Source organism: Echinops telfairi, unplaced genomic scaffold (assembly GCF_000313985.2).
Source record: "Echinops telfairi isolate 266 unplaced genomic scaffold, ASM31398v2 ScPeMD7_2291;HRSCAF=2852, whole genome shotgun sequence".
Lineage (NCBI taxonomy): Eukaryota > Metazoa > Chordata > Mammalia > Afrosoricida > Tenrecidae > Echinops > Echinops telfairi.
Genome location: NW_022106189.1, coordinates 44,473,607 through 44,486,254, shown reverse-complemented (window position 1 = coordinate 44,486,254; position 12,648 = coordinate 44,473,607). Strand labels below are relative to the sequence as shown.

Below are 12,648 nucleotides of genomic sequence, written 5' to 3'. Positions count from 1 at the left end.
GCTCCTGGGCGATAGAAACTTAGTTGTTGTTATTGTTAGGTGCCCTTGCATCTGTTCCAACTCATAGATATAGAGAGCATATGATTTGATCCATAACACACCGCCATGCCCCTCCCGTGGTACCCAATTCTCAGGACCTGGCCACGAGGCAAGTGCAAGGATGGGCATGACCGTGGCACAGGGACATGCTTTCGGGTCATCAGTTGCTGCCCCTTGATGTGAAATGACCATGATGGGAAGGGATCAAGGCAGCTCTGCTGAGGAAGTTTCCATCTTAAGGCAAAGAGCAAGTTTTTAATTTAATAAAAAATACCGAATGACAAAGAGAGCCCAGAATGCATTCTTGAAAGAGCGCTGAGATAATGGAGAAGTCAAAGATCATTTGAGTTCCAATAAAGACTCAATTTTCTGATTAGCATGCTAAACTGGTGGCATGAAATGCATACAGAGGAGTCAGTGGGTTTGAAGGCCTCAGGCAGAATAGCACAGCTGTTAAAAACCACTGGCTCAGTGTTGGATGGTCTGAATCCAATTCTGCCAGTGGAACAGATATGCTTAAGAGGGGGCTTCAGAAAGTTCCCCCAAAATGGAATTGAAATGTGATATTTTCTCACAGATTTTTGAAGTTCCCGCTTCTTCTTCTATTTGGCCATAGATACAGATGACCCAAATAGAACGGAGAGTTGAAAACACAGAACTGCATTTTTCCAAAATCTTATGTTTATACAATTCTAGAGAAAAGTGGGCCAAAGCTGCATGGTGTCAACAAAATTCAGTGTGCAGGAAATATGACCCAGTCTCTTCCTGTTCTTTTACATTCCTCAGCTAGTACATGGTTTCCATCCTTGGGGTCATACCACAGGGCAAGATGGCTGCTTGAGTTCCAGCCGCCATTTCCCCGTCCCAGGAAAAAACAAGAAACAGCAGGCAGGAAGAGGGACAGAAGGACACTCTTCTCAGCGGAGTCAGCACTGTTCCCAATCCGTCTCAGAATTCCAACAAAACACATTTGTTTATGGCTGTTCGGCCAGAACTTTATTACACGATCACACCTAGCTGCAAGGGAGGCCTAGCAATATACTTATTTCTGAACACTATATATGTGTTAGGCTGGGTTGTCTAGAGGAACAAATCAATGACACTCATCTATGGACAAGAAAGACTATTATATCAAGACGGTGCCTCAGCCCATGTCCAACTCAAGTTCACAGGTCCAATGCTAGCTGGGCCCTCTTTAGACTCATGTCACTGCAGGCCAAAAGTGAGGCAGAAAAGTACAGTGGAAAGCAGGGAGATCGCAGATCATAGGCTGTTGGAAGTAGAGCTGCGTGGATCTAAGGTTGGTGGAAGCATGACAGTTCTCAGGATTGGGTGGCTGCCATGGGACTGCCCCTGGAGGCAGGCACAGAGTCCCGGCAAGAAGCAAGGCAAAGCAGCAGCACAAGAGAGCAGTTCCCAGTGTCGCTCACTCTTACAGAGAGGACCACTTGATTGACAGGTGGGCTCTGCCTCTACACATTCACACAAGTTACCGTCAAGTATCACGGCCACAGTAAGTTTTAGATGGCTGTACAGTCATCACCAGACAGCTGGGCTCTACTACAAAGGGCATGAGAATGGATATTGAGAAGGAAATGAGGAGTGTTTGAATTCCTCCTCAGGTGGCTCACTAACTTCTTTGGCCTCAGTTATCTTCCAGGGGAAGATGGAGATGATCATCATACGGACCTTCTAGTATTGCTCTGAGAAGTCAGGAGTGTAGAAGCTACAGAATTTCACGTCAGCTTGAAGATATAGAATAGCGCAGGGGTGGTACTCAACCTGTCAATCAGGTCACAGATGGAACCTGACTCCTTGTGGGCGTGCCTTTCTCAGAAGGGAACCGCCTCCTCTTCTCTCTGTCTTCACCTTCCTGCTGGCGAGCCACTCTGAGTGAGCCCCGTCAGGGCCTGTGATGCTGCCCGTGGCATTGAGCCACCAGACTTGGCACCCACGAGCCTGTGCTCTTCCTACATTCTGCATCGCTGCATGTGGCCGCGTGAATCGGAAGAGGGACTTGTGGACTAGTATCAGACTTAGGGACTCAAGGTGGACTGGGCTGGGAGGCTTTCCTGATATAGAATTACTTCTTGATAAGAAATTCCTTCTTACACACATGTGAGTGTCTCTGGATTTGTTTCTCTAGTCAACTGGCCTAACACGAGGAGATGATGGATGAGAGATTCTTAGCAGAAGGCCCGAGAACAGCTGACGGCCATGCTCGCTGTAACATCCGCTACACATGAGCTGGCCATTCTCAGCGGCAGAAAACCCTTCCCCCATTCCAGCTGTGGCTCAACCCACAGAGGTACAACTGACACATACATTTAGTAGCAGCTTTTCTTTTGACCTTTGAGGTGGAGTTCACATCTGAAACATCATTTTATGCATCTCCAGAATGGGTTCTCCACCTCGGCATTATTCCACTTTGGGTGGGACCTTTCTTTGTGGTGATGGAAGATGCCCTGAGCATCATCTGGTTTAGCAGTATCTCTGGCCTCAAACCTCTAGATGCTAGAAGCAACACTCGTTCTCCCCTACCCAAGTTGTGACAACTCCCAGTGTCCCTTGTTGGTACAATCACCCCAGTTGGAAACCACTGCCCAGTGGTGTCTGGATTCCAATATCACACCTTTCACCTCCAGATGCTGCAGGCTAGACAGTCAGCATTTTAACATGACCCAACCACTCTAACAGGAGTGAAAATCCAGGCAGCAGTTTTTCATATAGAGGTTGGATTTGATGAATTCAATTTAATGTAATTATCTATAAAGACAGAGCTATAGGAGCCCTGGTGGCATGGTGGTTACACTTTGGGCTGTGATCTTCATGGTCAGCAGTTTGAAACCATGGGAGAAAGACTGGGATTTCTATTCCCATAAACAGTCTCGGAAACCCACAGGGGTTCAGCATTGGCTTGATGGCAGTGAGTTTTATATACTGATAGCTGTGGTTAGAGAAATGCAGTATGAGTTTTAAACAGCGATAGCTGTTGTTAGAGATAGGCAGTACCATAATTTTATGTAACGAACATGCATGTTATGGTTTTTCTTTTGTCCAATCTCACATTGTCTGCATGGGCTTGAAATTTACGTGCCCTGGGTCTACGTGGGCCATTACCTCCAGCCCTGGCAGGTGACTTCAGTGTGGAGCACAGCGCGTAGGTCCTCCTGAGCAGGAGGAGTGAAGACCCATTGACACAATCAAGAAGAGATGCAAAGACCACACTGCAAAGCAGTAGATGGAGCCAATGGGCCAGGAAAACAGGCAGGTGAGATTTCCCCCATCATTCGGAGAGATTTCCCTAAGCTCTCGGAACAGCAGGACCATGAACTCTCTGTCCTCCACAAGAAAGAGACTTCCTTGTTAGCAGCCCGTTGTAAACCAAGAGCCTGGGCCTACTGAGTAAACCAAAAAAAAAGGAAAGAAAGAAAGAAAAACAAAAGGAACAAGTAAAGAAAAAACCACAACAGAAAACCACACAAAAAGTTGAAGGCATTGAAGAATTGCCCACACCCGGCTACACAGAAATCTTTGAAAAGTGTCAGTCTTCTGTAAAATAACATGGGTTTGGGGCCTGTCAACCAAACCATATGTTGTCAAGGGAGTTCTGACAACATGGGACAGAGTATAATTGTCTCATTGGGTTTCCGAGCCTATTAGCGTTACAGGAGCAGTGCGCCTCACCTTTCTCCCGTACTTCTTTCTCTCATGCTGCCCTCAACCCTTCAGTTAGCTGCAGGATGCTTAAACCACTCTGCGCCGTCAGAAACCCGTCTTCAGTACTAGGCTTGGTTTTAAAGAAAAATGCATTCATAATTAAAGCAGGAAATTGGTAGTGCTACTGAAGTCTTTTTTCTTATCTCTGAGACTGGAAAATTCAATTCATGACCTATATTCTATAAAACACATACTTGAAAGAAAATGTATACGCTCTCTTCCTAGCAAATTTAACACACTGAATCACTTCTGCTTACTTAAGAAGGGAGGTGGTTCTACACCTAAATTACACAGGTTCCTTCCCTCCTTCCCTCCACTCCCTTTCACTCTTCCCCATCTATACAGTGTTTTTATTAGGGTGAAATTGAAGTGATTCGAAGGTGTTTGCACAGAGAGATGGAGGCAGCTAGCACTAGACTGTCCTCAGGAAGGACGGTATTCTGACGACATCAGGGCTGCAGTAAAAGCTGGTTGATCAACTCTCGGCTGATTATAAATCTTTTCTAACCGACATTTGTAGACTCTCTTGATGGATGACCCTGCATGGCTTATCAATCTCTCAGAAGCATTCTCCTTGAACATCTCCCAGCCCAACACTAGGGGGAGATTGCAGCTCTCGCTGAGAAGGCTGCTGTCCAAGGTTGGCTGCACAGAGAGGACGGGGCGAAGAAAATGGAAAGTAGCGTGGACCGCCAAAGAAGGAACAGGCACATTAATCTCGGAGGAAGTACAGTCAGACTGCCCGCTAGAGGCGAGGATGGTGAGACTGCAGCTCACGTCCTGTAGACATGCTGTCCGGGGAGACCAGTCCCTGGAGGACAGCATGCTTGTTAAAGTTGCTGGGCAGTGAAAAAGAGGAAGCCCTTCAAGGCGATACATCCAGGGCCTCAAACTTGAGAACAATTGTGAGGACGCCAGAGGACTGGGTGGTGTTTCATTCTCTTGCTCTTAGGGTCACTATGGGTTGGAACCAGCTCGACGGCAGCTAACCACAACAACAGCAACCACAACACACACACATACACAACACAAAAACAAGCTCACTGCCATCCAGTAGATTCCAATTCACAGTGAACTGACAGGACAGGGTAGAACTTCCCCTGTGGGTTTCTGTATTAGTCTAGGTACTTTGGAGAAACAAATCCACAGCAACTCACGTATAAGAGAGAGTTTTATGCAAAGAAAATGTGCATCACGAAAACATCCCAACCCAATGCTGCCCAAGCCCACAAGTCCCACATTAACCCATACCCAACACCAGTCCACAAAGTCCTTCACCTCACAAAACAGAGGCAATAATGCCGACTGCAGGAGGAAAGCTGAGTCAGTGAACGTGTAAGCATCTCAGCACTGGCAGGGGTCTCCACATGGCTGCTCCAGCACCCAGGGCTGCATCGGGATAGATCCATGCGGCTTCTCCTTGGGGATGTCTTGTAGGAAATCCATCTTGCAAGCTGAAGCAGGGAACTGCTAAGGCAGCTGCACCCGATGCAACCATCACAAAACAAGAGACCCGAGAACCAGAAAGGCGAGGCTTCACCACCCATTTATCCCTCCGCCTTTCAACCAGCACCACATGTGATTATCGGCCAGCCTGGCACAATTAACTAACTCAGTTTCCAAGACTGTAACTCTTTAGGTGAGTAGAGAGTCTTGTCTTTCTCCCTACAATGACCAAGGAAGGTTAACAGTAGATTTGTGGTCACTGTGAGTTGGAATCCATTCGAGGACACTGGGTTTTGAGTTAAGGAAGGTCGCCGTTGTATTCTTCCTCCTCTTCCCCATTCCCACCCCTAAAATGCCTTCTAAACCGGGGTGGCAGCACTGCAGTGCTCTTACCATTCCCATGGGCAGAGTGGTTAGAGGAGAGCGAGTCCCTGTCCAACTTTCCCCTAATGCCAGTCTAGCACACAGCCAGCTATCTATAGTCAGTGCCTGCACAAATGGGCCTGGGTGAGTTCCAATAAAAATTTATTTAAAAAATAAAATGATAACAACAAGGAGCATGCAATGGGCCAGAGATGACCTGTGGGTCACAGTTTTCTGGGTCCTGCGAGAAATACTCTTGCCCTTGCCTATGTCCTCCTTGAACTTGCTTGACACCAATCTCATTTTTGCTAATATTCTTCAACTCCACTGACCTATCATCTGCTCTGTGAGGCTGCTCAATCCTACCTCCCATGTTTGCACTTCTAGACTCCCCCTGCCTGGACGATTCTTGCTCTAAGTCACGATGTGGTGAGTTCTCCCATCACCACTGGCCTTGGGAAAGGATCTCCTCTCTGCGAGGCCATCCTTGACCCTAGTGTGGCCAGTCTTCCACATCGCCTGGTTCTATGTACTCCAAGGACTTCAGCGACCTTGGGTTGCCGTCTATCGTGGGCCTTCTTTCCCCCTCATTACATGCAAGTGTTCTAAAAAGACAGTCTTAAAGGTGCCTAGTGCACAACCAGGGATAAGACACACGTGGATCAGTGCCAGTGAGGGGCTCTGCAGCCGTGGCTCGTGCTTCCTCTGGAAACGTCAAGGGTCTTTAGTGCACTGTTTCTTACTCGTGGGCTTTGGCATGCCTCGGGCCTCAGGCTGGCACAGATAGCTGCCGGCCCCAGTGGAACAGCAGGAGTCTTGGGCCTGGGTGGCATCAATCAATGTCTTGTGAGTCCACGAAAGGGACCATTCATAATCTGTCAAGTTCAAAGACCATTATTTTCTGTCGATCTTCCTTCCTCCTGTAATGAGTCCCCAAAACAATACCTGAGAGTTTAGCACCACGCAGCTGGAAATGGTCTCCTGTCTGCACACCCAGACAAATATGGGTGACCTTCCTCCATGATGGATGGGTGCCGAGGGCGTTTGGGTGCACTCGGACAGGAAAATGACGCCTGGTCTGTTGGGAGATGAATGCCCCTTGCCACAAACTGCGCGTCTCTTTGCCTTACCCATCCTGGAGGATGTTGTCGGGATAATGAGAATGGCTGCTCTATTAACCATCCCGCCGAACTGCTGCCATGTCATACCTTGAATTTATTCCACGCCACACATTCTAGGCACTCAATGACTCATCGCTTCTCACTGAGCCCCCACAAGGCCTCTACATCTTGATGTTGTTAACTGTTGTTGGTTGGTTCCTACTCATGGCAACTCTATGTCCAACGGAAGGGCCCCCTGCCTCATCCTCTGCCTTCCTCACAATCATGGTTAGGGCCGGGTTCACTCTTGTAGCCACGGTGTCAATCCATGTTGTTGAGGGTCTTCCTCTTTGTCCTTGACCCTCTTGGATGGCTCATACTACGACGTCCCCACCCTTGCTGAAGGCAAGATGGCTAACGCTTCTTGAGCTCCAGTAGCTTGCCAGAGGCTTCATGTTGTCACGGTGAGCAGAGGGTCAACCCAGCTCTAAGCCACCCAGTACGCATCCTCAAGCCCAAACCAAACTCACTTCCATTGAGTCAGTGCCAACTTATGGCGCCCCCTCATGGGTTTCTGAGACGTAACTATTTACAGGAGTAGAAAACCCCATCTTTCTTCCAAGGAGTGGCTGTTGGTTTCCAATGGCCAGAGGTGCAGATCGCAGTCCAACGTGTACGCACTATGCCACCAGGGCTCCACACAGAAGACCTGCTCTCTATCCCCGGCTGGGCCTGGTGACAAATAAGTACAGCACCCCTGGGGCAAAATGATTAAGAAAGTCAAGAAGCTAACAGCAGAATGGTCAGCCTGAGGGGAGGCCTTTCTCGGTGTGAGGCAGGCCCACAGAGTGGTCTGGTCATGGAGGTGCAGGAAGAAAACGAGAGACAGACTGAAGAGGGTCCCCTGCTTCAGCTTAATGCTGGAGAAACAGCTCACGTTGTATCATGATGTGACAACAGCTCCGAGAGTTTGGCCACTGGACGAGCAGGAAGGGCCATGCTTGGCGTTTTGTCAGCAACCAAAATCTGGTTTACCTGACAGACCTGCACATAGCCGTCCTTCCATCAACTAGCCTGCTGTGCATGAGCCAAGGGGAAGAAGGGGGTGGAAGGGGAGGAGGCCCTTCCTCTGACCATAGGGCCCTTGAACTTCTCATGGCTGACACGAAGCCCAGGAACAGATGTATGTGTGTGTGTGCGCACACGCACACCTGAATAAGACTTCTGGATTTGGTCCCAAGTGCTAGTCCCACTGGAATTCCACCAAAGAATTGCCGCAGTCATGCCAAATTGAGCAGTGTTGACCATAGTTCCTATTCTGTTCTTTTGAAAGAAAGGAGCCACTCTACCAGGGCACCTGGACATAGCCGGAAGCATGGGCACCAATCCTGGCTTGACCACCAGCTGTGTGATCTTGGACACGGTCCAGAGCCTACTTCAGGTTCCATTCCCTCAGCTGGAAGATGAGGAGTGGGGTGTCTACCTCTCTGGGTCGTTGTCGGAGCTGAGTTTCTGTATAGAAAGCACTCAGCAGAGAGCAAGTGCTCCGTGAATTTGATGCTGATGTCCACCATGGAGGCTGCTGGGTGGTTGAACCAGCCCAGGAAGTGAATATCGACCATATGGATGGAATCCCGAACACCGTCTCAGCTGACATGTTCCCCTCAGCGGAATGCACGCTGTGCACGGTCTATGATAGGCAGGATTCCACGACTGCAGGTGAGCAGTGCCTGGGGGGAATCGGAGTGATGCTTCCTGCTTATGGCCACTCAGGGCTTACTGTCATGACCTGTAGGTGGTCAGCTCTTGGGAGCCATTGGAAAAAGGACATACTACCTGTCCATCTGGATACTCAGAGGCCATACTGCCTATCTGGCAAGGCACTCAGCAAGCTATGTGATTTTCCCCCCTACATGTGTCTCATACCATCCCCACCTTCTTTTCCACATTTGCTCTGCTCCATTTCAGTTCCCACTCTATCGTCATGCTCGGAGTGTGCTAAAAAGACAATCCCGATGCCGGACCAATCCTGCCCAGCTGCAAGAAACTACTTCACGAGGACCTCCCCATCTTTATGTAGCTTTATAGGATAATGCCAATCATCAATAGAATTCAGAGATGATTCCTGGGTTGCTGGGAGCCCATCCACCCTGACCAGATAGCTTTGTACGTTAAGAAATTCAAGGTGCATAAAGGATTCCATTTTCCTCCAGGAGACGCAGCATGTACATAAAGCAATACAATTTGAAATTCTTCCCCAAACTTTCACGGAGGGTGCAGTGGGAGGAAAATTGGACATCGTCTAATCACATACATATCGCGCATACAAACGGCACGCAAGCTCACAGGCACCTCGGTACAACCACTGTCATTTACATTTAGAACACTTTTCTGGAACGTTCCATATTCTAGTCACTGACAAGCCAGGCCCCGTTACCCCAGATGGAACCTGGGAATCATTTTTCTGCACTGCTCAAACGCCAGCCACTCTCAAAGCTTTCCCCACCGGTTCTCCTAGCTTGCTCCGCACATCGGCTTGTTTCAGAAGGTGACTTTAAACCTCACATCTCAAGTTCCAGCCTTCTCTCACCTGAAGCCATGTTTTCATCAAAAATAGCCAGCTAAGAAATGCCCCATAGCAGGTCCACCTAGGAGTGATCACCTTCACCTGCCCTTGTTCCATCTCCTGGGAGGTTGTATCACCTCCCAGGTCCCTCCAGAGCTTCTCGAACACGCTCTGGGCAAGGGCACCGTTCCGTGGACAGGACACATTCAGATGCAGGATTGAGAGAGCAGCGCCTTCCCTGGGGACCCAGCTCTTTGAAGCTGAAGGGAGGATTTTGGTACCTTGCATACAATTATTCACCTGGTAGTCTGGGGAGGTTACCATGACAACGCTGCCAGGGCTTTCCTGTATCCCATGTCATTGATGTATCCAGCCTGGGAACACAGTCCTCGGCCTCCCCTCCCTGCTGGCCGGCCCAGTGGGCGTTTTCCTTCCTGGTTCTGGTGCTATCTGGACGCCACTTCAGCGGCACTCTCAATACCGCGCTCTCTACCGCCAGTGCATTTAAAGCTTCTAATCGAAGCCCAGCCTAAGAGGGATTTTTCGGCTTCTCCTGGCATTGTGCTTGGGAGTGAGTGCAGCTGCTGTCGGCCAAGGCATGCTTTCACCGGGCAGCGCTGGGCCAGAGAAGAGGGCGACTCTGAAACCTGCCCCGCGGGAAGGCTCAGGCCAGGCAGCAGGAGAGCTATGGGAACCTTGGGTGGTTTCCATAACAGTAGGGACAAGGAGTCCCAGAGGGAGAGGAAGGCCATGTTTTGCCTTTAACTTTTTGAAGACACAAGGATTCCTTATGCATGATTTATTTCCTCTCTCTCTACAGAAAAGGGGAAGGAAGAGACCCTTTTGCCAAAGTGCTTCCATTAAAAAGCAATTACTAAGAGAAACACCCTGGGGGAGAGGGGAGGGCTGTCTTGAGGACCTAATTCTCTCCAGAGCTCTATTTGCAATCCTCAGCCTCAGGCCCTGGCCAGGGTCCACTGGGTGGCCACAAGCAGTCATGCACTGCTGGGGATTTCAATGTCCATTTCTGTTGAACGACCACCTTCAGAGACCACTGGAGATGTTCCCAGAGCGCACTCTGCCCTAGCCATGTTCTGAGCTCCAGCTTTCCAGGGATTGCTTATATTGGGAAGGGGTGCGTGTGTGATATAATATGCTAATGTTGGTACATGTCAACAACTGGGGACAAGACAAGAGTCTTCTGGAATTCCCTGAAGACCATCTCATTAGTCCTTGCAAACCAGCACACCAACGAGGAACCGACTGAACATACCTGTCGGCGAACCCTCCATGACGTGGCCCACGTAGGGGCCTTCCCGAAAGATGGGCCTGTTGTCATTCTGATCGATGACGATGATTTCCAGCGGGACCGGTCCCTCGAGAGTTTTGCCGCTGGCATCAACGGTCTCCACAAATAGCTATTTGAGCAAAGAGATTGGGGGAGAAAGACAGCATTACTGCATTATGAAAATTGAAAGCTGGGCCTGTGGAGAAAGTAGGTTATATCAGCGATTTTATGAGCCCTTGGCAATGCTCACACTTTGGTCTCCACAGCTAGGCAGTGAGGACGAGGCGGAGGAGGGAAACATTTCCAAATGAAAGGTAAAGAACAGCTCGTGTGAGCGGCCCCCTTGGGAAATTTACAATTAATTCATCAAATCTGCAAAGGAAGTGAAAAAAGATAAAAGAAAAAACAAGACATTACACCCCCACTCACAATCAACCGTGCCTGAGAGAACGTGCTTACATGGGTTTCCGGGTCTCTAACATCATTATGCTTAAAAGAAGGTTAGGACAATAAAAATAATTGACCGAGCTGCTATGAACAGAGTACACGAAGAGATAACCCAAATATGCTGACGGTGATATTTAGGAGGAATTCAGGTCAGGAAACATTTACAGAGGACCTTATTCAGTCAAGGAATTTGGGAGTAGCAAGGACTGGGTGGGATCCAGGGAGGGGTCTCCTGTCCAACGGGCACTTACCATCTAGAGCAGTGGTCCTCATGTTGTGGTGACCTCCCAACCATAAAATTATTTTCGTTGCTACTTCATATCTGTAATTTTGCTACTGTTAGGAATTGGGTGACCCCCGTGAAAGGGTCATTCGACCCCTCTCCAAAGGGGTCGCAACCCACAGGTTGAGAACCCCCTGACCTAGAGACACGATTTCACAACCCCATACAAGGCTTCCATGGGAAACTATCTTCATTTCTCCAGGCTGAAAAGCATGCAGTGCCCAGGCCACCAGCTTTACATGCTGTCTTTGTCATGGATTGAACGGGTCACTTTCTCCCCCAAGCATTACCAACCAGGTGTCTCAGTGGTTTGGCAGCTGTAGAATGATGTCATGTGGCAGGTAGGTAAGCACCACTCTGGAATGTGATCTGATAAGTCAATAAGAGGCTGAAGGGTGGGCATCTTTAACCCCATCGTACCCTGAACCTGGGGGTGACCTAAAACACCTTTCATCTTACAAGAGATAAAAGGACATCACGCAAGAGATAAAAGGACATCACAACTGTAAATAATAGAATCCAAATCCAAAGGAGGGAACAGGATCAGGGATTACATTGCAAGCACCTGGTTGGCAGTGGAAGCCCCAAATCCACTGCAGAGTCCCCACATGGATAACACCTCCAGCAAGTCCCCTTTGACTATAGTCCTGGGAGGTGAAGGGCTTTGCCAGTGAGAGCGCATTTTAAGGTCCCTCATAGCCGATGTCACTGGGTGAAAAGGAGCCCTGGGGCTCCTCTGGTGGCTAGGCCTTGGGTTGCTAAGTGCAAGGTCAATCGTTCAAGATCACCAGCTTTTCATAGCAGAAAGATGGGGCTTTTTAACTCCTGTAAAGAGTTCATCTTAGACACTGAAAAGGGAAGTTCTACTTCATTCAATAGGGTGGCCAGAAGTTGTTATCAGCTTGATAGCAATGAGTAAGGTTAAAAGGTAACACCTTTGCATTTAATCTCCCCTTTGACCCATTGGAAAGTTGTTTCCGTTTTTAATATTTTATGTTTTCTGGTCGAACTTTTTCTGGGTTTTTGTGTGTGTGCCATTTTTCTGTATGTATTTTGTAAATGTTTTTCTACATATGAAATCCAGGATGGGTAATTTTATAGAGACGGTAAGTGGATTAATAATAACTTAGTGCGATGTAGGAGAGATTGGGGGGTGGGGGTGGGGAACTAACAGCATTGAGTATGAGAAAATAAATTCTGAAATTGATTGTGGTGATGATTGCACACCTTTTCTTAATAGGATTGGATGACTAAATGTGACGACTACATATGACATGTGATGCATTGCCAATAACACTACTCTTAAAAGAGAGATAAAGTGAGAAAAGGAGTATATATTAGAGGGAGGACCTGCTACCACCAAGAAAGAAGAACCAGGAGTGGAGTGAGTCCCTTT

The 12,648-nt window shown here is 48.5% G+C and overlaps 1 protein-coding gene across 2 annotated transcripts in view; it reads right to left on the bottom strand.

Annotated features, from left to right (window-relative positions):
- Positions 1-10,648, bottom strand: part of LOC101642974 (cadherin-13) — a 349,021-nt gene extending 338,373 nt beyond the window's left edge. For both annotated transcript variants that reach the window (XM_045293862.1, XM_030886548.2), the window contains exon 1: positions 10,508-10,648. In XM_045293862.1, the coding sequence (XP_045149797.1) occupies positions 10,508-10,526 (19 nt within the window). In that variant the 5' untranslated portion in view covers positions 10,527-10,648. The remainder of the gene's footprint in view (positions 1-10,507) is intronic.
- Positions 10,649-12,648: the final 2,000 nt, after the last annotated feature.